This window comes from Lepidochelys olivacea, assembly GCF_965140295.1.
Source record: "Lepidochelys olivacea isolate rLepOli2 genome assembly, chromosome: 13".
Lineage (NCBI taxonomy): Eukaryota > Metazoa > Chordata > Testudines > Cheloniidae > Lepidochelys > Lepidochelys olivacea.
This window is the reverse complement of record NC_140423.1, coordinates 38,663,732-38,686,458: the sequence shown is the minus strand read 5'-3', so window position 1 is coordinate 38,686,458 and position 22,727 is coordinate 38,663,732. Positions and strand designations below refer to the sequence as shown.

At 64.9% G+C, this 22,727-nt stretch overlaps 3 protein-coding genes across 5 annotated transcripts; 1 reads left to right on the top strand and 2 right to left on the bottom strand.

The window, feature by feature from the left end:
- Nucleotides 1–1,554: 1,554 nt before the first annotated feature.
- Nucleotides 1,555–5,500, top strand: REM2 (RRAD and GEM like GTPase 2). Of its 2 annotated transcripts, none has more exons than XM_084646337.1 (5): nt 1,555–1,764; nt 2,017–2,281; nt 2,477–2,550; nt 2,982–3,189; nt 3,703–5,500. In XM_084646337.1, the coding sequence occupies exons 2-5, from the start codon at nt 2,035–2,037 to the stop codon at nt 3,957–3,959; spliced, it is 786 nt and encodes a 261-aa protein (XP_084502463.1). In that variant the 5' UTR covers nt 1,555–1,764; nt 2,017–2,034; the 3' UTR covers nt 3,960–5,500. The 2 variants fall into 2 exon arrangements, with proteins under 2 accessions (XP_084502463.1, XP_084502462.1); XM_084646336.1 differs by having other exon boundaries at nt 1,561–1,764; nt 3,068–3,189.
- An 838-nt stretch (nt 5,501–6,338) lies between these two features.
- RBM23 (RNA binding motif protein 23) lies at nt 6,339–12,754 on the bottom strand. Of its 2 annotated transcripts, none has more exons than XM_084646124.1 (16): nt 12,602–12,754; nt 11,458–11,565; nt 11,288–11,368; nt 11,075–11,122; nt 10,952–11,001; nt 10,753–10,797; nt 10,370–10,525; nt 9,990–10,043; nt 9,558–9,675; nt 8,889–9,041; nt 8,317–8,454; nt 8,113–8,178; nt 7,597–7,789; nt 7,251–7,349; nt 6,855–6,939; nt 6,339–6,649 (listed from the first exon to the last, which is right to left on the bottom strand). In XM_084646124.1, the coding sequence occupies exons 2-16, from the start codon at nt 11,491–11,493 to the stop codon at nt 6,646–6,648; spliced, it is 1,326 nt and encodes a 441-aa protein (XP_084502250.1). In that variant the 5' UTR covers nt 11,494–11,565; nt 12,602–12,754; the 3' UTR covers nt 6,339–6,645. The 2 variants fall into 2 exon arrangements, with proteins under 2 accessions (XP_084502250.1, XP_084502251.1); XM_084646125.1 differs by having other exon boundaries at nt 10,753–10,794.
- A 481-nt stretch (nt 12,755–13,235) lies between these two features.
- Nucleotides 13,236–20,798, bottom strand: PRMT5 (protein arginine methyltransferase 5). Its single transcript, XM_084646123.1, has 17 exons — nt 20,635–20,798; nt 19,431–19,549; nt 18,871–18,956; nt 18,555–18,689; nt 18,363–18,475; nt 18,105–18,154; nt 17,847–18,010; nt 17,314–17,475; nt 16,382–16,459; nt 16,024–16,082; nt 15,688–15,810; nt 15,026–15,201; nt 14,737–14,846; nt 14,451–14,544; nt 14,215–14,331; nt 13,701–13,765; nt 13,236–13,549 (listed from the first exon to the last, which is right to left on the bottom strand). Exons 1-17 carry the CDS (start codon nt 20,763–20,765, stop codon nt 13,397–13,399), a joined length of 1,935 nt encoding a protein of 644 aa, XP_084502249.1. The 5' UTR covers nt 20,766–20,798; the 3' UTR covers nt 13,236–13,396.
- Between the last annotated feature and the right edge of the window lie 1,929 nt (nt 20,799–22,727).

Here is a 22,727-nt window from a genome sequence, read left to right as displayed (position 1 = left end):
ATGAGAAATAACTGGAAAAATAAGATTAAAAATCTACATAGCTGCAAAATTAGAATTGAGGAGGCAGTCAACAAATCAAATATTAAAGGTAAGGGCCAAAATGCAAAATTGTAACCAGCTCGTTTGTCCATCGTTTTGTAAAAAGAGAGACAATAAATTTGAGCATCTGCCTATGTAAAAAATAAGATGAGAATTCACACGCAAAATACTTGTGTGGCAGTCAAAAAATACAAAGTCCTTAAAGGTAATGGCCAGGTGGAAAATTGGAGCCATCTCTCCTGCAGCGATTTCTCTGGGTGTGAGGGACCCGGGGGGTTGCCAGGCCGGGGGTTTGACGGCAGGTGCAGGTTCCTGATTATTTTGGTATATTTGGCCTGGAGGCTCCAGGCCAAGCCGATTTCTTGTTAGAATTTGGCCTATTATTGTCCGTTCAAATTATTGCTAAGAATTCAAGGAAAAACACCCTGAAGAAGAAAAGCTGGTGAGGGTTTTTCCTCCCCTCGGAGCAGAATAACTGGCATTTAATGAGCAAGAGCAGGCCAGGAGCCGCACTGTCCGGAGTGACAGCGAAGGGCCTTCTGCTGCTGCTACCTAGGAGAGCCCCCCCCGTAGAGCGAGGGGCCACTTCAGCTCTGGGGGCCCTGGGTTCAGCTCCTACTTCTACATGCATCTGTCTCTCCCCATCCCCCCCATCCATCCATCCATCCATCCCCCTACCCCCCCATCTGTCTCTCCCCATCCCCCCCATCCATCCATCCATCCCCCTACCCCCCCATCTGTCTCTCCCCATCCCCCCCATCCATCCATCCATCCCCCTACCCCCCCATCTATCTAGCCCCATCCGCCCCCAGATAGATAGATAGATAGATAGAGGGGCGGGTGTGGGTTGAGAGAGGGGTGGGGGGGATGGATGGAGGGGTGAGTGGGGATGGGGGGGGGTGGATGGAGCGGGTGAGGAGGGGGAGGGGGAGACGTTGGATGCTCTCTCTCTCTCTCATTAGCGGCTCACTCTCATTAGCTGCTAAGGTGGAAATTATTCAATTAGTCACGAGCGGGAAAATGCCGGGGAGCTGCAATTACCGCCTGCGCGGGCGGGCGGGGAGCGAGTCTCCCAGGGGGGCTGGTTCCTGAGCGCCCCCGCGGGCTGTGGAGGGGGGGATTGGGGTACGGGGGGGAGGGGAGGTGCAGGGGGGGCTGCAGACTGGCGCGGGGGGGTCCCAGGAAATCCACCAACGGGGCTAGTTCTTCCTTCCCAGGACCTAATCACACCAGCCAGTCCCCATGCCCCCCCGCGTCAGCCAGGGAACCCCCCCCTCCATAACCCCCCCTCCAGCCAGGGAACTCCCAGCCCCATCGGTCCCCCCACCCTCCATACCCCCACCGCCAGCAAGGGACCCCCCCGCCCCATCGGACCCCCCAGTCCCCTTGGCTCCCCCACCCCGCATACCCCCTCCAGCAAGTTCCCATGACCCCCCCAACATCGGTCCCGCCCTCCCGCATCAGCCGGCCACCGACCCCCTCCCAGCTCTCTGCCCCCAAGTCCGGCGGCCCCCAAGAGCTCCAGGGCTGTCGCTGAGGGGGGTCCCCTGCCCCCCTCACGCGTGACTTCACGGGGGCGGGGCGTCCCGCCGCTGGGCGGGGGGGGGCATTTAAAGGGAGCCGCTTCCCGGCCGGCTCCGGAGAGACGCGAGCGCGGGAGACGGAGGCAGCGGCAGGAACCAGCCCCGGGACCCCCGGACCGGACCGGACCGGACCGGGCAGCAGGTGGGGGGCGGGGGGATGGATCGAGAGATGGGCTCGGGGGAGGGGAGTCGAGGGGAGATTAGGGGTGCTGGAGGAGTCGAGGGGCCCTGGGAGTGCTGGGGGGAGGGGGTTGGGGTTTAGGGGGTGCTGGGGGCGTTCATGGGGGACTGGGGGTGCTGGGGAGGGGGGATGGGGTACTGGGGGGAGGGGAGGTGCTGAGAGAGGGGGGTTATTGTACTTATTTAATCTCCCCTCTCGCCTGTGCCCCCCCAGCTCTGCCCCAGCCCCCCCATGGCGCTGCCCCCGCTGGGGGGGCTCCGGGGGCCCCGCCGGGGCAGCCTGCCCCTGCCCTCCAAGCACCAGCTGCGGCGGGAGGCAGCGGTAGAGGAGCCGGACTCGCCCCCCGAGTCGCCGGGGGGGTTACCGGGGGGGCCCTACCGCGTGGTGCTGGCTGGCGAGAGCGGCGTGGGGAAGACGGCTCTGGCCGGCATCTTCGGGGGGCTGCCGGACGGAGTCCCCCGTGAGGACGAGCACCCCGGTGAGTGCCGCAGGAGTGGGTGGGGGGCAGAGGCGGGAACTAGGGTCCCCTGGCTTTGTTGGGGCCCTTGCCCCAGGGGCGCTGTCCTGTCTCACGGGGGTGGGGGACCCTGGCTGTAAGGGGGGGCCCACACCCCCCAGGCCCACCGTGGCTCTGGGGAACTGGCGCCCCCCCCAATTGTGGCTCCCCCCCTAGCGGACACGTACGAGCGCCGCCTGTCGGTGGACGAGGAGCACACCACCTTGATCGTCTACGACATCTGGGACCAGGTGGGACCTGGGGGGCCCAGCACGACCGGGGGCGGGGCCTCAGATCCAGTGCCTAATTTGCTAATTATATGCAGAGCTGTGCACGTGATGCATGGAGTTGGAGTGAGGGGCTCTGCATGTAGATTTATGCAAATGATGCAGACAATTGGGGTGTGTGGAAGGCATGCAAATATATGTAAATTAACGCAAGCTTGACCGGGTTGGTCGTGGGCCTATGCAGGCCAATACACGCGGATCATTGGAGGGAATTGGGGTAGCATGTAAATTTTATGCAGATGTATGCGAATTAATGCACGAGGCTGGAGGGTGCATGACATGAACTAGCCAATAATGTTCTGGCTGGGGGAAGGCGGGGCCTCACTTAAAGCATGCAGATCTATGCGGCTCTTCAGGTGCTGACGGGGGGGTCCTGGGGGCACCTCTCCCCCCAGGGCGAGGCGGGCAGCTGGCTGCAGGAGTCGTGTCTGCAGACAGGCGACGCCTTCCTGCTTGTCTTCTCGGTGACCGACCGGCGCAGCTTCAGCCGCGTCCCCCAGACCCTCCTGCGCCTGCGGGAGGGGAGCCCCCACCCCGACCCGCCCGTCATCCTGGTGGGCAACAAGAGCGACCTGGCGCGCTCCCGAGAGGTCTCGCTGGAGGGTGAGTGACCCCAGAGGATGCCCAAACTGCCCTGATCACCCATCCCCCACTGGGTCCCCTAAAGTGCCCTAAAACCTGCCCTGACCCCCCAGGGGGGCCCCTAAATCACCCTGAGCCCCAGCCCCCAGGGCCCCCTCTAAAGCACCTGGAGCTTATCCCCAGGGGGGCCCCAACCACCTGCCTGAGCCCCCCAGCCCCTGGAGCCCCCCCAAACCACCCACACACCTGCATGACCCTCCCCAGCCCCTAAACTACCCTGATCCCCCTCCCAGACCCCTCCAAACTGCCATCACACCTATTCCCAGCCTGACTGACTATCTCCTGAGCCCCCAGCCTGCCCCCTGGCTACCTGATCCCCAAAACCTCCTATGCACCCCCCAAACAACCTGAGCCCCGTGCCCCTCAATCCCTAGGGACCCCCCCAACCCCCACTGACCCCTGCTCAGCCCCAGGGTGGGGAGGGGGGCAGCTGGGCACAGGTCACTAATGTGGCCACTTGGCCCCGCCTCCCAGAGGGCCGCAGTCTGGCTGTGATGCTGAGCTGCAAACACATCGAGACGTCGGCTGTGCTGCACCACAACACGCGGGAGCTATTCGAGGGGGCCGTGCGCCAGATCCGCCTGCGCCACCGCCGGCCAGCCGCGGGCCCAGGCGGGCGCCGCGAGAGCCTCACCAAGAAAGCCAAGCGCTTCCTCTCCAGCCTGGTCCCGCGCAATGGCCGGTTCTTCAAGCAACGCTCCAAGTCCTGCAACGACCTCTCCGTGCTGTGAACCAGCCCTTTAAGAGCCGCTCCCAGGCGGAGACTCCCACAATCCCCCTGGCTTCGTACCTCCCCAGCCTCCGGTTTGCCAGCTGGGTGAGACTTAATTTTTGTCCTCCGTAGTTGCACACATCACCTTTAAGGGGACATTAAAGGCACCATGTTTAGTTGGACAATCGGGGCCATTGTGTGCTGGAGGTTTTTTTTGTTTGCCATAGCCACGCACTTTTCCCTTTAAGAAGGTGTTGAAGGAGCGGTGGCAATGGGACACACCAAGATTTTGTTTGCCGCAGTTGTGCATGTTGCCTTGAAGCCCCATGTCGTTGGAGAGGCCTGGCCGCCTTTGCGCTGGTTTTTTATTTGTCTCTTTCACCTTTAAGAGGGTCTTAAATCTCAGCAAGAGTTTTTAAGGTACCACCTCCAAGTGGAATTTGCTATTTGCCCTCCAGGTTTGCACATCTCACCATTAATGAATGGGGTATTAAAAGGCCCCTCCCAGCAAAAAGCTGTTTTATTTGTCCACCACACTTCTGCCCTTCACCTTTAAGAGGGGCTTAAAGATGCCACCTTGGAACTCTTTGAACAGGTGCTGGTGGATGGCTTTAAACGGGATTTAATATTTGACCTCTGCAATTGTGCACTGCACCTTTAAGAGGATTTTAAGGCATGGACTTTGATCAAGGCTTATTATTTGTCCTCCACATTCCTGAGCCTCCCCTTTAAAGTGGCTCACTGTTGAATACACCGACCTGAGAATGTTATACTGAGACACCAGACGGCTTTGTCCTGAACTCAGTATTTACCCTCCACACCTGTGCAAGTCACCTTTAAGAGACTCTTAAAGTCACCAAGTGGGGAATGAATTAATCAGCTACTTCAGCGCCTTGTCCTGGAAGCTTTATTTCTTTACTATCCTCCAGATTTGTGCACTTTTCCTTGCACGAGCTCTTAAAGGTACTGACCTTCCAGTCCTCCAGATTTGTACCCCTCACCTTTATGACGCTCTTGTTAAAGGCGCCTCTGTGGGAGCTGGCTGCCGAGGCCAGAGATGGAAAACTTCCTACTGGCTTGCCATACGGGGGCACCTCCCCTTTAAGAGCATGCTAAAGGCACGACTCAGGTCACATTTTCTGTGCCTAGCTTTGTTCCTGGAAGAATGAATATTTGCCCTGCTGGTCTTCGATATGCATCTTTAAGAAGCTCTTAAAGACACAGAGTGGGGGACCTTTCACTCAAACACAAGGAGAGGACTACTTTGGGAACCTCCCCTTTAAGAGACTCTTGAAGGCACCAACTTAAGGGATCCCACTGCCCAGACATTGTGATTTGGCCATGTACACCTCCCCTTTAAGAACAGCCAAAAAAGCACCCACCAGACAGCCTGCCCCTTTGAGAGAGAGAGACTCTTAAAGGCACAGGTGGATTCTCCCCTCTGGGTCTCTGCTTTAATCTCCCAGGGACCCCCCCCGCCCCACTGCCCCAACTCTGGGGAAAGGAGGCCATTTTGGGGGCATGGCCTCCTGCTCTCAATTAAAGTCCTTTTCTACCACAGCTGAGAGCTGCATCGTTATTAGGGGAGCCAGAGGGCCTGGGGGAGGGGAAGGGACAGGGGTTGGGGGGAGTCGAGGGTCCTCCTGAGCCCTGGTCATGCTCCTTGCATTAGCTCTGGGGGCAAATGGGCTGAATGGTGGGGGAGCCTTGTCCCAGGAGCCCCCCAACCCCTATCCCCTGGCTGCCATGGGCTGCTGCCCAATTCCCCCCCCAATCTCTCCCAGCCCTCCCCCCCCCAATTCTCAGCCCCGGCCCCTACCACCCCCCCAGTCCCACAACCCCCCCCTCACCCCCCTGCTCCTAGCACCATCCCAGCTCTTCCCCCCTCCCATCACCTGGGGGGCACAAAGCTCAGCCCCGCCCCCCGCCACTAGGACGGGGGAGAGAGTCAGCAACAAAGAGAAGTAACTGCATCCTGTTGCCATAGAAACTGAATCCCGTTGCCATGGAAACTGCATGGTGGTGCAGCCTGGAGGTTGCCATGGAGATGGGTAATGTTACCAAAGCAACCAAGCAGTGGCTGCAGGGGGTCATCTGGCCTCTCCCAGTCAAGGGTGCTGGGGGGACCTTCTATTTATAGCCTGGCCCTCTGCCCCCCGCACACCTGCCTGTGGGGGCACAGCCCAGAAACAGCCAGAGCTAAATCTGGAGCTGCCCCTGCCCCGGGTGGGGGGGCAGGACTGGGCCAGCCAGGGGCTGTGGGTCAGGAGTGACAGGCGACATCAGCCTCCCCAGCCCCGCCCCTCACTCCCGACCCGCAGCCCCCCCTGCCCTGCCGGCGCCCCTCACTCCCGACCCGCAGCCCCTGCCCCTCCCCCCCTCACAAACTTTTGATGCATTTTTTGGTGGTAATTGTTTTTAATTTGTTTCCATAAAGAAAATAAAAGAAAAAGAAGAAAAAAACCCACTTGTTGGCAGGGGGGAGGGGCTGGGTAGGGCCAGGGGGCAGAGCCAGGTGCCCCCATTGAGCCCCCACTCCCCGAGACGGGCTCCTGCGAGGTCAGGGCAAAGTCCGTGGGGCGGTGGGGACGTTTGTTGCTCGTGCCCCCCCCAGCCCCATTTCTGCCCCTGGAGCTCTGACTCCGCGGGAGGCCCTGGCAGCCCAGCCCCAACTCCAGTCCCAGGGTCCGTGGGGGGGGGGGGTGCTACCTGCAGACCGAAGAGGGGGAGTGTTAGAGGGGAAAGGACCAAGCTCCACCCCACATTCCTGAGCCCCACCTCTGCCAGCCCAGCCTCACCTCAAGCAGCCCCTCTCCGCCCCACTCCTCCCCAGCCAGCCCCACCCCACCGTCAACCTGCCAGCCCCCCACCCCAGGCCCCGCCCCTGCCCAGCCAGCCCCGCCCCCAGACTCACATGCCCGGGGAGGAGAAGAGCCCCGAGAGCTGGAGGCACTGGGATGCCAGTGTCTGCGAGGCCAGGTTCAGAGCCGGGCTCAGAGCTAGGGGGTGGAGGAGAGACGGTCAGAGGGACCCACATGGAGCCCCATTCCCCGCAAGGCAGCCTGGAGGGGACGCCAGGTGTCTGGTGCCAAGCCGAGGGGGTCTGGGAGGGTGCAGGGGAGACACAGAACCGACAGCAGCCCGAATCCTGGGGGGCTGGGCCAGGCCAGGCCCCCCTCGGCGGCGGGTGGGGAGTGACAGGCCAGCAAGGAGCTGGTGCTGCCTGGGGCCGCTGAGGGGGCCCAGTCCCTGTCCATGGGGACATGGGGGACACGCCACCCCTCCCAGAGCCCCCCAAGCACCAAGTTACCTGTCAGGGCGGCAGGGTTCAGGGCGCTCAGTGGGATGGCGCCGTTCAGTTGAAGGGCGGCCTGAGCCGCAGCTGCAGCCGGCAGTTGGATCCCGGAGCCTAGGGAGCAAATGGGGGGTCATTAGGGGTGCAAATGCGCCCCCCCCAGCCCGGGTCACAGCTGGATTCAGGCCACACAGGGCCACTCTCCCTCTTTGGCCAGGAATCCCCACTCGTCAGCATGGCCAGGAACCGCTCCCCCCCAGCCACCGTCTCCCCCCTGCCCAATCACAGCCCTCCCAGGCCAGGAACCGCCCCGCCACAGCCCCCCCCAGGCTAGGAAACTCCCCCAGCTGCAGGCCCCCACCTTCAGCCAGCTTGGCCAGCAGCTGCAGCCCCCCACCGGAGCCAGGCTCGGTCTCCTCGGGGCCCTCGGGGAAGGAGATGTCCGTGGTGCCGTCCAGCCGCTCGGTGACGTGCCCCAGGCGCATGGGGCGCCCGGCCAGCTCGAACCCGTTCAGCTGCTCCAGCGCCCGGCGGGCACATTCTGCCTCCGCGAACTGCAGGGGGGGGCCAGGTCAGGGGGGAGCACAGCACGGCTGGGGGAAGGTCAAGGCCAAGGGGTGGTGGTGAAGCTGGCCTGACTGCAGGGCAGAGGGTTACGGCTGGTGGGGCAGGGGCAGGGGCAGGGATGGCCTGGCTGGGGGATAGGGGAGCCAAGGCCGGCCCATCACGGGTGGGGCAGGGCCAGCCTGGCAGGGGGTCTATTGAGGGCGTACTGGGGAGGAGCCATCAGAATGGAAAAATGGGGGTTCAGGAGAGCCAGGGCTGGGATGTGTGTTGGTGCCGAGGGGGGCTGGCTGGGGGGTGGGGTCCCACTCACCGTCAGGAATCCGTAGCCCTTGGACTGGCCGGTGTCTGGGTCCCTCATCAGCACGATGCTGTCAATCTGCATGGGGGCGCGGCAAACGATACAGAGCTGGAGTGGAGTCAGACAGGGCCCCTCCCACAACCCCAGGCCCCGCCCACAGCTCCGGGAAACCCCCAGCCCCTTCCCACAGGGGGAATCCTCGGACGCGCCCCCCACCTTGCCGAAGGGCTCGAAGATCCCGCGCAGCATCTCCTTGGTGATGTTGCAGTGCAGGGAGCCCACATAGAGCCGCATGGGCCCCCCGCTGCCCTTCTGCAGGGCGCTGGCCATGGCCGCCAGCCGGTTCTTCTCCGCCTGCGGGGCGAGGCGTGGGGTGAGCCGGGGTCCTGATGCCCGCGCCGCTGCCCAGTCCCCTCCCCGTCCCCAGACATGGCCCAGCCGCCCCCCCCGCCCCCACACCACCCAGCTGGCTTCCGCTCCCAGGCGCCCCCCTCCTCAGCCAGGACCCCCCAGGCCCTCCTCGGCTGTCCCCCGCCCCTGAGACATCCCCCAGCCCTGCCCTGGATGGTCCCGCCCCCCATCATCCCTGGTCGTCCCCTTGCTCCTGTCATCCCCCTGCCTCCTGGACACCCTACAGTCCCCCGAGACCCCTGCGCCCTGCCATCATCCCCCCACCCCCCAGGACAGCCCTTAGTCCCCTGACCCCCTTGCCCCCAGCAGCCCCCCTGGACACCCTCCACCCCCGACACTGCCCCACAGCTCCCCTCTATCATCCCCTTGTCCCCCACCTGGGAGGCCTGGACGATGATGGGAACGCCCAGCAGGCGCTGCCCCGTCAGCCCGATGGCCAGCGGCACCGACTGGATCTCACAGAACTCCACGTAGGCAATGCCCTTGGAGCGCCGCGAGTTCCGGTCCGAGATGATCCGCACGTCCCGCACCTGGGGGGAGACGGCCAAGGGGCAGGGCCCAGAACAGGACGGGGTTAGAGATGGCAGGAAGGGCAGGGCCAGGCACAGGGGGGGGAAGGGCCACGGAGAGGAGAAGCGGGGCCCAGCATGGGGAGTGGGGTTGGAGATGGCAGGGGAGCGGGGCCTATGCACCGTGGGTGAGGCTTTGGGAATGAGCAGGTGGAAAAGCCAGGTTACCCTGGCCTAGGGTGTCCAGATGTCCCCTTTGCAAAGGGACAGTCCTGTTTTTTGGGACTTTTTCTTATATAGGTGCCTATTACCCCCACCCCCGTCCTGGTTCTTCACAGCTGCTGTCTGGTCACCCTACTCTGGCAAGACAGACCTCCTTCGGGCCACCAATTCTGGTTGGATGTATTCCCAGAGATTTCATCACAGACACCCCTAATTCAAGATTACTGTTTAATTCCCAAGACGCTTGGCCAATCCTGGAGGGTTGGCAACCCTCGACCTTCTGGGGGTGGGGCCGGGGCAGGGCCGGGGCAGTACCTTGCCAACAGCGGAGAAGAAGTCCTCGAGGTCGCGGGGGCGGATACGGGCGGCCAGCTGCATGCAAAACACGGTGCGAGCGTCCCGCTCCTCGGGGCTCAGGCTGCCCAGTGCCTCCCTGCCGGACAGGATGTTAGGGGTGCTGGGCCGAGGCCCTCGACTCTTCCCCCACTGCGCTCCCCCAACCAGACCCCCCAGCTCCTCTCCCGCCAGGCCCATTTGCGCCAGATCCTCCCACCCAGATCCATCAGCTCCACTCTCCCCAGATGATCCAACCCCTGGACAGATCCCCCCAACTCTCCTCTGCCCAACCAACCAGATCCCCAGCCAGACCCCTGCCAACACCACTCCCAAAGCCCCCATCTCTGCTCCCGGCATGGGGCCCAGATCTATGCCCGGCCTCCCCCCGCTCCTGGTATGGGCGTCACTCACCGCACGGGGCTTTTCTCCCGGTACAGGGGGCTCTTACTGTGTCCAAACCGGCGCCTGGGGGCAGACACCAGGTCAGGGCCAAGCGAGTGGAGGGAAGGCAGGGGCTGGGTTCCCCAGGGGGCTGCAATGGGAAGGGGAGGGAAGGGGGTGGGGTCCCTCCAAGTAGGGATGGGCAGGGAGTGTTGTGAGGGCAGGGCCTGGCTGGGGAGCGGATTCCCTCGCCCGGGGGTAGGTCTGGCCAGGGCCTTCCTCACCAGGGCGCAGGGGTTGGCCAAGGAGGGGGGGGGTCTCGTTCACCTGGGGGTGGAGTCTCACTCTCCCAGGGGTGGAGTCTGGCTGGGAGTGGGGTGCCACTCACCCAGGGGCAGGGCCTGACTCACCCGGGGAGTGGGGGGCTGCGGTACCGCGCTCTCTCCTCGCGCCGGCGCTCCCGGCTCCGGGAACGGCTCCCCCGCCGGCGCTCCCGGCTCCGGCTCCTGTGGCGGCTCCGGCGCTCCCGGCTCCGGCTACTGCGCCGCCGACGCTCCTGGTCCCGGCTAGAAAGACAGAGTGTCAGAGACCCCGCCGGCCAATCACACACTCCCTTGGCCTCACCCAACCAATCAAAGCCCCCTGGCCAATCACAGCATCCCTGGGCCACTCTCAGCCAATCACAGCTCCCCTCACACACCCTGTGCGCCCCTGGCCAATCACAGCTCCCCTCACAGACACTCCCAGCCACCCCGTACCCCCAGGCAAACACACAAGCCCCCCCCGCCCCTACCTGTGTCTGTGCTCACGGCTCCGACTCCTCTTTTTCCTGCTGCTACTTGGGGGGTGGAGAAACAAAATTAGCATAGGACAGCCCCCTGCTCCCCCCAGTGTCGGGAGGGGACACCGTTAGCGTGGGGCAGCCCCCCACAGCCCGCCCACTGCCGGGGGGGAGACACCGTTAGCGTGGGGCAGCCCCCCACCCCTCTCACCTGCTGCTGGCACTCTCCTTCTTCACCTCCTTGCTCTGCTCCTCCGGGGGCTGCGGGAGGAGCACAGAGAGGTGAATACAGGATGCAGCCCCCCATCCCCTCACAGGCCCCCCCATACGTTACCTGAGCTGCAGGGGCTTCAGCTGGTGCCTTCGAGGGTCCTGCCTGGGCCTGGAGGAAACAAAGCCACGCCTCAGTGGGAGAAGGGGCAGCCCGCATCAGCACCCCCGCTCCGCTCTCCCCACCAGCCACCAAGGACCCCCCTCCAGCCTCCACTGCTCCAGAGACGCTGGGGAAACTGAGGCACGCCCCTCACAAGGGCCCCCCGCCCCTCACCTCCTCCTTCTTGTAAGGCGCCTCCAGCATGGCTTCGATGACAATGTCGAAGTCGTCGGGCGTCATGGCGTCGGCCGAGCTCTGCGGGAGAGGAGAGGGGGGATTAGCCCCAGGCCGACCCCTCGGGGCCCCATCCAGGGAGCCACAGCCGAGGGGAGCGGGGTACTCACGGGCTCCTGCAGCGGATTTGAGACCCCCGGCTCCATGGAGCGTGCCGGGGGTGCCCCACCCCCGAAGGGCAGGGCAGACTCCGGGCTTGAGCGGCTCTCAGACGAGTCCTGCGGAGAGACGGGGTGTGGTGAGCATGGGGGGGACCCCCAATCGTTCTAGCCTGCACGCTCCAAACCCCCCTACCCGATGTCAGGCTAGGGGTCCCAGATGTTCCGGACCCATGTCCCTTTGCTGCCCCACTACCAGTCTGGAGCACTTTGCAAGATACCCCTCCCCCGCCATGTATTGAGCCTGGCTCCAGAAAAGTCCCTATTCCAGAGCAGGCTGTCAGTCCCAGGCTGGGGGCTCCAAAACCAGCAGAGGAGAAAGAGCCACCCACAAGTCACCTCCTTCCTGGCATCCACCCTGCTCTAGCCCCCCCACCCAATTCCAAACATTCAGAGGAGACACCACGCCTAGGTCTGAGGAACACCTTGGGAGACACAGCCAGGCCTGTTCTAGAGCACCCCATCTCCAGCATGCCGCCCCGAGAGCGTCACGGCTCTAAATCCTGGGCCAGAGTCTGCTCTAGATCCCCAGGGAGCCAGGCCTGCTCTCGACCCTTCCCAATTCCAGACCGGTTCTACAGACCCAGGACCCGGGATGCTGATGCGCGCAGGGCACCCCCTTCGTCTGGCCAAGGGCCTAGCAAGACCCCAAGTCCCAACCCGGTTGGAGGAACCTCTGCTCTAGAACCCCTCCACTCTAGAACCCCCCTTCTAGGCCCCGCCTCCACATTCTAGACTTTGATGCCACCCCTCCCGACTGTTCTATCCCTGCAGCAAGCCCCGCCCCCCGCGTTCTATGCCCCTTGCAAGCCCCACCCCGCCCCGTAGCCCCGCCCCCAAGCCCCCCGCGTTCTAAGCCCTCTTCCAAGCCCCGCCCAAACTCTTAGCCCCGCCCCTAAGCCCCCAGCGTTCTAAAGCCCCTTGCAAGCCCCGCCCAGCACCGTCCTTCGCGTTCTAAGCCTCCCACGGACCCCTCCGCCCAGCATTCTAGAACCCCGCGCTAGTGCCCACCCCCCTCACGGGACACTGACGTTATCACCTTCACCCCCCGTGGGGTGCCCCCCGTGCCATGACGTCACCCTGCCCCCACTCTCACCCTCCTCCGGGGTGGCGCCGGTTCCTTGGGCTCCGGGTTTCTCCGCGGCCGGACGCGGCGCTAAGATGGCGGAGGCCGCGGCTGCCTCCAGAACCTTCCCCTCCCCCAGGAGCTTCGCGCGCAGGCGCGAACGGGGCGGCAGCGCGACCCTGATTGGATGAGCGGAACGGCGCTGATTGGCCGGGGTCGGCAAGGGGACGCGGGTTGGAACAGCGCCGTTGCTGATTGGTCAGTTCCCAGAGAGGGCGGCGCTGATTGGCGCAGAGTTTGGAGGGGACGGGGTGTTTTTGCGTCGGCTCCAGCGATGATTGAGCGAGAGAGAGCAGGGGTCGGGCCTTTTCTCGCCGTGGCCTCGCTGTTTGGCCCGGAGCCGGGGGGCGCGCCGCTTTCCCCGCGGTCGCAGGGTGATTGGCAGGTGAGGCGGGACTTGGCGGACAGCGACCACCCTGAGTGGTTGAAGATGAGTCAGCGGATGTGGCTTGGCTCACAACAGCCACGCTGATTGGCCCAGAACGAAGAGGGGCGGTACAGCAGCGTCAGTAACCTATCCCGCCTCGCACGGCTGCGCTCAGGGGGCGGGTTGCCATGACAACGGGAGGGCGCCCCTCTCCCGCCGTAGACAGACACACACAAGGGCCCAGACAGAAAGCTTTATTGAAACGCACGGACCGTGGACAGAGAGGGGAGGGAGGGCCGCGTGGGGCGGGGTCTCGGTCCAGGCCCCGCCCCCGGTGACGTCCGGGCCACTCACAGGCCGAGACGGAGGGGGCGGGGTCTCAGTGACGTGGCGCCCGTTCAGAGGCCGATGGTGGAGGAGCGGCCGCTGGGGTTGTGCAGGGCGGAGCAGCCGGGCGCCGTCACCGCCCACTCGTACCACACCTTGCGCGGGGCCGCGCAGCGCCAGAAGGCCACGCGCACGCGCTCGCCCGCGCGCACCGCCAGCGGCTGCTGTGGGGAAGAGAGGGAGCGTCAGGCCGCGCCAAGCCCCGCCCCCTGGCCAAGCCCCGCCCCCTCCCCGGGGACACGCCCTACGGCTTCCCCCTCCCCCGTGAGGACACTGCCCCCCCGCCGGGGAGCCCGCTGGGGCGGGGCCGCTCACCTTGATGGGGAAGAAGATGGGGAACCAGGAGAACATGCCGGGGGAGTGCGTCTCGGGCCGGATACCTAGGGGGAGGGGGTGTGAGACGGGGGCCAGGACCCCCCCCGGCACCCTCTGCCCCTCCCCCCCACCGAGCCCCCCCACCGGGGGAGCCTCCCCCCCAGACCTGCCCCCCTGAGCCTCGGCAGCCTCCCCCCTCATCTGCCCCCCCCACCAGCCTGGGCAACCTTCCCCCCTCCCCCCAATACCTAGGGAGCCTCCCCCCCAGACCTGCCCCCTCCCCCCCACCTGGGGAGCCTTGCCCCTCTGGATCTGCCCAACCAGGAAAATCTCCAGCCCCACCCTCCTCAACCAGGCTTCCCCACTCCCCCTGACATCCCCCCACTGCACCCTGACCCCATCCCAGTGCCCTGGCCCTGCCCCCCACAAGCCCCCAGCTGCACCCTGCCCCCCCTTCTGGCCCAGCAGTGCCCCGCCCCCCCCATGCTCCAGCAGCCCCCGGCCCCGCACTCACTGAGTGTGACGTCGCCGTAGAGCGTGGTCTCGAAGTAGCCGGCGAAGCCGTGCAGCACAGTGTTCACCTCCACCGCGAACTCCAGCTGCCGGTACTGGCTCTTGTCCCGGTCTGGGTCTGCCAAAGGGGGGAGGTTAGGGGAGAACTTTCTCCTAGAAGGGTGTGGTCAGCTCAGGCCCCGCCCCTCCCCACCCCACAGGGGTGTGGTCAGCTCAGGCCCCGCCCCAGCGCCCTACCTGGGTGCGGGTGGTGGAAGGTGAAGCAGGGCTGGGGTGGTGCCAGTTGGTGGAAGTTGTGGAGCCGCACAACATAGGGCATCTCAAACTGCGCCTGGGGGAGTGTGGTGGGGGGAGAGAGAGAGAGACCTGGTCAGAGCATGACCCCCAGCCCCTGCCAGACAGCACCTGGGCAACCCCTGACCGAGCTGGGAGGGGCGGGGGGGGGTTCAGACTGGCGGGGGACAGGAGGACTGGAGGGGGCTGTGGTCGGGAGGCATGTGGGGGGCATGGTTGGGGGGCTCACCTCGGGGTGCCGGTCCTTCTCCCGACAGGCACGCACCTCGTTGTACAGCTTGGAGGAGGAGATGGGTGCCAGGAAGGACGTGTAAGTGCTGGGGATGCTCACGCCGCCCGCTGGAGAATGGGGCGGGGGGGAGAGGAGGGTGTCAGACATTGGGGCAACAAGCGCCCCACACCAAACCTGCCTCCCTGCCCAGCAACCCTCCACAACTCCCCCCCGCATGCCCCACCAACACCTCCCACTGCTCCCCCTGCCCGACCCACAGCTCCCCCCACCCCCGGAGCCCGCTCACCCCGCAGGCAGTGCTGCGCCCCGTCCAGGCACTCGGGGGACAGCTCGTTGTCAGCAAAGGAGCCCAGCAGCTCCGACACCAGGAGATCGGCCTGCTCAGGGGCCGTCCAGTCCCGCATGTCAGACGATACCACGGTCACCTGCGAGCCCCACTCCTCGTACTGCCAGCTCTCCAGGCTGCGGGGAGTGCAGAGTTAATCCAGGGAACTGTCCGCCACTGGCTCCCCGCTCCTACCACGAGCACTCCAGATTAAACCAGGGAACTGCCCACCGCTATATCCCCCCATCCTGCTGCCAGTGCACCAGCCTTCGGGTTGGTGTGGGGCTAACCCAGGGAACTGCCCACCACTGGATCCCCTCCTCCTACTGCGATTGCGCCCCTTCATACTGCCAGCTCTCCAGCCTGTCAGAGTCACGGGGTTAACCTGGGGAACTGCCTGTCACTGTATCCCCCCCACTCCTACTGCCAGCTGTCCAGTCTGCAGGGAGTGAGGGTTAACCCAAGGAACTGCCAGCCCCTGGATCTCCTCCCTTCTCCTACACCAGGTCTCAGGGGGTGAGGGATGGATAAACACACAGACAATGGGCCTAGTCTCAGCAGGCTCTAACTTGGGAGGGGGAGGGGGGTTGAATATGGGGCAGGGCCAGCATGGGGGCACTCACGTCACCACAGCGTTGGGGTTCTTCTCCACGGCATAGATCTTCACCCGCCGGCCGGCCTGGCGGGACGCCCGCAGCGTGGCATTGACCAGGGGGCCCCGGCCGGCCCCCAGCACCATCACTACCCTGAGGGGCACAGAGGGAGGTCAGAGGGCAGCACACAGGGGGTGCCAGGGGGATGGATCTCCCCATCGGGGGGGAAGGATCCGAGTGACTTCAGGAGCATCACCAGGTCAGGTTGCCAGGCGAGCCATGTCCCATGGGGCTGGGGCAGCACCAGGTGGGAGGGGTATAACTGAGGGGTGGGGCGTTGCCATGGAGGGGCGGGGCATCACTCACTGCACATTCGTCTCCTTCTCCTCTTCAGGCACCCGGTCCAGCAGGCACCTATAGATCGCCTGGGGGGTAGAGGAGAGGGGGTAGTCTCTGGGGAGCCCTGCAGCCCCCCCCGCAACTGCCCCCCTCAGATCCTGCCCCCACACCACACTCCTCCCCCCAGGCCCCACCCCCAAATACACCCTGCCCGCATTGCCCCACCCTCCCTGAACCCTCACCCACTAGGCCTTGCTCCCATTACCCCTCGCCACAGGCCCCACCCCTTCCCACAGCCACTCCTCCTTCCCTCTGGCCCCACCCCCTTAGCTAGGTCCTGCCCACCAAAGCCCCTCCCCCTGTTCATGGCCCAGCTCCCCCACACCTGTTGGTACTGGGAGTATTTGATGGGGTCCTTCTCAAAGACCTCATAGGTCTGGGACTCCAGGTTGTCCATCAGGGGCTGCGGGAGGAGGGGAGAGCAGCTTGAGGAGGGCAGGGAGTAGGAAGAACCCCCCCATTGCACTGCAGAGCCAGTGACATTCACTCTGAACCCTAATGATGCACGCCAAGCCCACCAAGAGAGGTGTTCACTCTGGGCCCTAATGATGAACTCTGACATGAGATGTTCACTCTGAATGCAGATGACAGATGCATCAACATTGCATAGTCACGGGGCATCCCCTCAGAACCCTAACAATGGGCACCCAATAGCCCACAGGCGTCACAATGACACTAGGTGATACTGCATGAATGAAGGTGAGTCAGCAGCCACAAGGCCCAATGACAGTGCTCTAGCAGAGTTCACCCTGAGCCCTAATGACATTGTGGTGCAATGCTGTCCTGAAATCCTGGCAAGTTCTGATGTTAACTCTGAACCCTAATGATGACACAAGAATGTTGGCCCTGGATCCAAGTTATGCCACTCTGATACCTATGAGTCCCAACCCCAGCACGAGGCAGCATTCATCCTGAACCGTAATGACGATGAGATAGAATACTGGCCAAGCCCTGTTAACCCTGCAGCCTAGGATGGTGGATATGATGCTAACCCAACTTGCCCTAACCCTGGACCTTAATGATGGGGGAATATGATGCTGGACCAATCCCTGTTAACTCTGAACCCTAATGATGGTGGGACAGGATGCTGGTCCAAGCTGTAACAATATTGCCGTGTTAACCCTGGGCCCTAACAATGTCAGTTGGCAATGTTAGCCGTGAACATTGAAGAAGCTATTTTGTGAGCCATGGGTCTTAGCCCCAGTGCTATGACGGCGTTCACCCTGAGCCACACCGATGACAGCCATGGTCGCTCACCTGCAGGGGGGACTGCAGATAGTCCTCATACCCCTTGGCGAAGAGCTCATAGGCGGAGGGTGGGGGCCGGTTCTGGCTCAGGTACTCCAGGTACTGCAGGTAAGAGCAGAACTCCTTCTCGGGGTGGTGGTGAGCGCCCCACACGATGAACTGCACCTCCAGCTGGGGGGCGGGGGCAGGGTTAGACAGCGACAATGCCCCCCCACAGCCTGACCCGCCCTGACCCCCAGCATGGGGAGACAAGCCCCTGGGATACTCCCCCCAGAGCATAGAACCTCCACAGTGAAGTGGGGATGGAAAATGAGGGTCACACCCTTCCTCCATCCCAGTGCTGGGAGCTTCCCCACAGCAGTGTCCCCAGCTAGGAGGGGGCCTGGAGAGCTTAGTGTGTAGCAGGAGATGGTGCATCTTGGGAAGGTGGGGGCGTGGCTCAGTGACAGAGACAGGATCAAGGAGGGCAGGGCTCTGGGTGGGCATGGCTTCAGAGGGTGGGGCCAGGAGATCTGGGTGGGCGGAGCCTGGGCAGGGCTCACCTTCAGCAGGCGGAAGACCAGGCGCTGGTGCATCTTGGAGAGGACGGGAAAACCCTTCTTATTGGTCAGGAAGATGCTAGTGGGCAGGATGGCCGCTTTGATTGGCTCCCCCAGCCAGCGGTCGATGACGTGATTGGAGGGCAGGTCTGGCCCCACCTCCAAGGCTGGAGGGGGCAGAAAACAGGGGTCAAGAAACCTGCCATCCCCTGCCCCAGTGCTGCGAGCTTCCCCGCAGCAGTGCCCCCACCCCACACTCACCCACTGCAATGCGCTTGTTGTAGTCACAGAGGGTCCGGAAATCGTGCCACCTGCAGAGAAATGGGGGACAGTGAATAGGGAACAAGATCCTGCCCTCCCTCGGTGCCCCCCCCAGTTCCCCTCTATGCATTGCCCCCCTCTCCCCCAGATCCCTAACCTCAGCCCCAACAGGACGCCTCCCCACATCATGTGTGCTTGCCTCATTTAAAAGTAGGCTCTGGGGCTGCGTGCTTCCCCCCAGGTCCCCTGCCCCCTCACCATATCCATGTCTTCTCATCCCCCGAGCCGTCCTCGGGCACCGGCACCGGCTCATTCTCGATCAGGTCGTCCCGCAGATCCTCAGGGGCCAGCAGGGGGACCCGCATCCAGAACTGGGGTGGGGTGGGGGGTGAAATGAAGGGTTAGTCACAGCCACACCCCCTTCCCCCCTCCGCCCAGCCCTGCACTCACCATGGTGCTGTGGTGCCCGGTGTGGATGTGGGTGCTCAGCACCCGGGCCAGGTTGGGGTTCTCGCCCTGCGTCAGGGGCAGCAGGAATGCAGGGAGCCCCAGGTACGCCCCAAAGTTCAGCTCCTGCAACATTGCCTGGGGAGAGAGGAGACTGTGTACCCCCACTCACTCCCCCAGAGTAACCCCTCCCCCCACGGTCTATCCCACCCTCCCCCCACCGTGACACCTCCTCCCCACCCCACTATCACCTCTCCCCTAACCCCCAGGGCTGTTATAATCTCCCCCCCCTTCCCTGGGCTCCCAGCCCCCCACTCACCGCCTCTGAGTTCCTGCGGACTGCCTCCACCTTTGCGTCCGGGCGGATCCAGGGAGACAGCTTCCCCACAATCAGCGTGTTCCAGTCTGGGGGGGTGAGAGTGGGTGAGATCCACAGCGCAGGGGGCACCCCAGCAAGGGGAGGGATAGCTCAGTGGTTTGACCATTGGCCTGCTAAACCCAGGGTTGTGAGCTCAATCCTTGAGGGGGCCATTTAGGGATCTGGGGCAAAAATTGGGGATTGGTCCTGCTTTGAGCAGGGGGTTGGACTAGATGATCTCCTGAGGGCCCTTCCAACCCTGATATTCTAGGATTCTAGGGTGCAGGGGAATAGACATGCCACCAGGCAGCCTAATGCGGGGTCACTCTCCCTAGGCTGGGGGGCCCAGATAATGCCCGGCAGCCCAGCGGGGGGCACAGACAACGCAGGGGGGGCTCCAAGGCCAGGACTGCAGTGGGATCTCAGCAGGGGGTGCTGTCCTGGGAGTATTAGGAGGCACAGCCAGCTCGGAGTGGGGGCAGATGGCACTGGGAAGTCCAGTGGGGGGCAGGGGGGCTCACCTCTCCCCGAGAGCAGCAGGTCGGAGCGGGTGTGGGGGCCAGGGCGGCCACTGGCCGGCTGATGGCTGAACTCCCGGCGGTAGCGTGGGTGGAAGACCGGCATGCACAGGAAATCGAACCTGCGGAGAGACGGAGGGCTGGGCTGGAGGACAAGGGCCTGGGAGCTTCATCCAGTGGCGGGGAGTTCCCCAGCCCAGCAGAGCCCCAGATCCCCCTGGGTGCGATCCCGCCAAGCCCCAAGCTGGCCCGAGATGGGGGAGGGGTTCCGGGGGGGGAGGCCAGCCCGGGATGGGGGAGGGGTTCCAGTGGCAAGGGGGGAGGGGAGGCCGGCCCGGGATGGGGGAGGGGCTCCAGTGGCAGGGGGGAGGGGAGGCCGGCCCGGGATGGGGGAGGGGCTCCAGGGGCAGGGCGGGAGGGGAGGCCGGCCCGGGATGGGGGAGGGGCTCCAGGGGCAGGGCGGGAGGGGAGGCCGGCCCGGGATGGGGGAGGGGCTCCAGGGGCAGGGCGGGAGGGGAGGCCGGCCCGGGATGGGGGAGGGGCTCCAGGGGCAGGGCGGGAGGGGAGGCCGGCCCGGGATGGGGGAGGGGCTCCAGGGGCAGGGCGGGAGGGGAGGCCGGCCCGGGATGGGGGAGGGGCTCCAGGGGCAGGGCGGGAGGGGAGGCCGGCCCGGGATGGGGGAGGGGCTCCAGGGGCAGGGCGGGAGGGGAGGCCGGCCCGGGATGGGGGAGGGGCTCCAGGGGCAGGGGGGGAGGGGAGGCCGGCCCGGGATGGGGGAGGGGCTCCAGTGGCAGGGGGGAGGGGAGGCCGGCCCGGGATGGGGGAGGGGTTCCAGGGGCAGGGCGGGAGGGGAGGCCGGCCCGGGATGGGGGAGGGGCTCCAGGGGCAGGGCGGGAGGGGAGGCCGGCCCGGGATGGGGGAGGGGCTCCAGGGGCAGGGGGGGAGGGGAGGCCGCCCCGGGATGGGGGAGGGGTTCCAGGGGCAGGGCGGGAGGGGAGGCCGGCCCGGGATGGGGGAGGGGCTCCAGGGGCAGGGGAGGCCGGCCCGGGATGGGGGAGGGGTTCCAGGGGCAGGGGGGGAGGGGAGGCCAGCGCGGGGGGGTCCCCAGGCTGCGGGGGGGGGGGGAGGCCGGGCAATTCGCCGCCACATGAGCGGGGCTTGGAGGGGGCGGGGCAGTGGCCACGTGGGGCGGGTCACGTGGTCTCACCCCTGCCGAGCCACGGCCCCCAGCGTCTCCGCCACCTCCGGGACGCAGCTCAGGTCCCGGCCGCTGGACACGCGGGGTCCCCCCGCCCCGCACGGACCCGGAGCCGGAGCCGGAGCCGCTGCCGCCGCCATCGCTGCCAGACGCGCCCCCAGCCCGGCCGGCCAATCACAGAGCCGCGTCGCGCCCTGCCGGCCAACCACAGCGCGCTTCCGGTCCAGGCGGCCAATTGGGGAGCGGAGGGGCGGGCCAAGCCGGCGAGAACCAATCGAGTCGGTGGCACGAGGACGGTTCCATTTCCCTTCATGCGCTTCGCGAGGCAAGGACTACATTTCCCTGCATGTCCAGCGCCAGGACCGAACAGCCTCTCCGCCAAGACCACATTGCCCACAATGCATTGCGGCCGTGGGGTTCATGGGGTGCTACGGTTCTATTACCCACCGTGCATTGCGCCCATGGGAGCCCTGCACTCACTTTCCCGTCATGCTCGGCGCCTTTTCGGCGGACAGGATAGTGCCTGTCTCTCGCTTGTGGCCTACATTTCCCACCATGCCTCACTCTCCATGGCGGAAGACGGATTTCCCAGCAGGCACCAGGTGTGCGTGCGCGTCGCTCTCCCCCGTCCCCAACGGGCGGACTACGTCTCCCAGCAGCCCTGGCTCGGCGCTATAGGAGCGGCTCCGCGCGCTCAGCCTGGCGGGGCCAGTGGCGCAATGGATAACGCGTCTGACTACGGATCAGAAGATTCTAGGTTCGACTCCTGGCTGGCTCGGCTCTGTTTTGTCCCCGGGCGGGCCCCCTCGTCACCAGCCGCGGGCCCCGCCCACCTCGTTCCACTCAGGCTTTTCATTTAGGGCCGGGAGCCCGGACGCCTGGGTTCTGTGCCCACCCCACAGCGGGGGGAGGGGGCTAGAGTCGGGGGGAGCCCGGACGCCTGGGTTCTGTGCCCACCCCACAGCGGGGGGAGGGGGCTAGAGCAAGGGGCGGGGAGCCCGGACGCCTGGGTTCTGTGCCCACCCCACAGCGGGGGGAGGGGGTTAGAGCAAGGGGCGGGGAGCCCGGACGCCTGGGTTCTGTGCCCACCCCACAGCGGGGGGAGGGGGTTAGAGCAAGGGGCGGGGAGCCCGGACGCCTGGGTTCTGTGCCCACCTCATGGTGGGGCAAGGGGGTTAGAGCAGGGGCGGGGAGCCCGGACGCCTGGGTTCTGTGCCCACCCCACAGCGGGGGGGGGAGGGGGTTAGAGTCGAGGGGAGCCCGGACGCCTGGGTTCTGTGCCCACCTCACAGGGGGGTGGGGTGAGGTGCCAGGACTCCTGGGTTCTGTGCCCAGCCCTAGGTGGGGAGTAGGGCTATAAGAACGCTGTAACGGGTCACCCCCAGGCAGCCCTGGCTCCTGGCTGCCAACAGACCAGGGCAATTATCCAGTGATCCACCCCAAGCTTTGGGGCCAGCTGGCGTAGGGGGCTGCGTCCCTGACCAGCTTGGCTAATGGCTGTCGCTGGACCCGGTCTCCAGGAACATGGCTCATTGTGTCAAACCCCTTCTACTTCTGGCCTCAGCCCATCCCCTGGCAGTGAGTTCCACAGGTTAACTTGGCACCATGGGAAGAAATACTTCCCTAGGTTTGTTTTAAAGCTGCCGCCTCTTCCTTTCATCGGGTGACCCCTAATTCTTGTGTTATGTGAAGGAGCAAATAACAAGGCCCTCGTCACAGTCTCCGCCCCGGCCCTCTGCTGTGGGCCCGCAGTCGCCCCTTCTCCCCACGGAGCAGGCCCCGGCTTTCCCATCTCTCCTCGCACGGAGCCCACTCCAGCCCCCACAGCCTGGTTCTGGCCTTTCTCCCAGTGCCCTGAATCTGTGCGTGCGGGATGCCAGGGGTGGGCACTGGGATGCCAGGGGTGGGCACTGGGGTTTCCTGTCTCGTTCTCTCTCCTAAGGCGCCGGGAGCTTTTCCGATGGCGGCTGCGCAGCGAGCGGCTGTTTGCCAGGAACGAGCTGCACGCGGCTCCGAGATCTCTCGCAGGGGCGGAGCAGGGATTGGGGTCCCAGGGCACGTCACTGGGCACTTCTCGCCGCTGAATTTCCTCGCCTTTTGTG

Excerpts from the sequence above, each read along its gene's own strand:
- PRMT5 (XM_084646123.1), bottom strand. The coding sequence starts at position 20,765 with ATGGCGGCGGCAGCGGCTCCGGCTCCGGCTCCGGGTCCGTGCGGGGCG. Across the intron at positions 18,476-18,554 it reads CCGGGCACCACAGCACCATG|TTCTGGATGCGGGTCCCCCT; the intron begins GTGAGTGCAGGG and ends ACCCCACCCCAG. Across the intron at positions 18,011-18,104 it reads CAACAAGCGCATTGCAGTGG|CCTTGGAGGTGGGGCCAGAC; the intron begins GTGAGTGTGGGG and ends TGCCCCCTCCAG.
- REM2 (XM_084646336.1), top strand. The coding sequence starts at position 2,035 with ATGGCGCTGCCCCCGCTGGGGGGGCTCCGGGGGCCCCGCCGGGGCAGC. Across the intron at positions 2,551-3,067 it reads TCTACGACATCTGGGACCAG|CTTCAGCCGCGTCCCCCAGA; the intron begins GTGGGACCTGGG and ends CGACCGGCGCAG. Across the intron at positions 3,190-3,702 it reads CCGAGAGGTCTCGCTGGAGG|AGGGCCGCAGTCTGGCTGTG; the intron begins GTGAGTGACCCC and ends CCCGCCTCCCAG.
- RBM23 (XM_084646124.1), bottom strand. The coding sequence starts at position 11,493 with ATGGAGCCGGGGGTCTCAAATCCGCTGCAGGAGCCC. Across the intron at positions 11,369-11,457 it reads CAAATCCGCTGCAGGAGCCC|AGCTCGGCCGACGCCATGAC; the intron begins GTGAGTACCCCG and ends CCTCTCCCGCAG. Across the intron at positions 9,042-9,557 it reads TCTTCTCCGCTGTTGGCAAG|GTGCGGGACGTGCGGATCAT; the intron begins GTACTGCCCCGG and ends GTCTCCCCCCAG.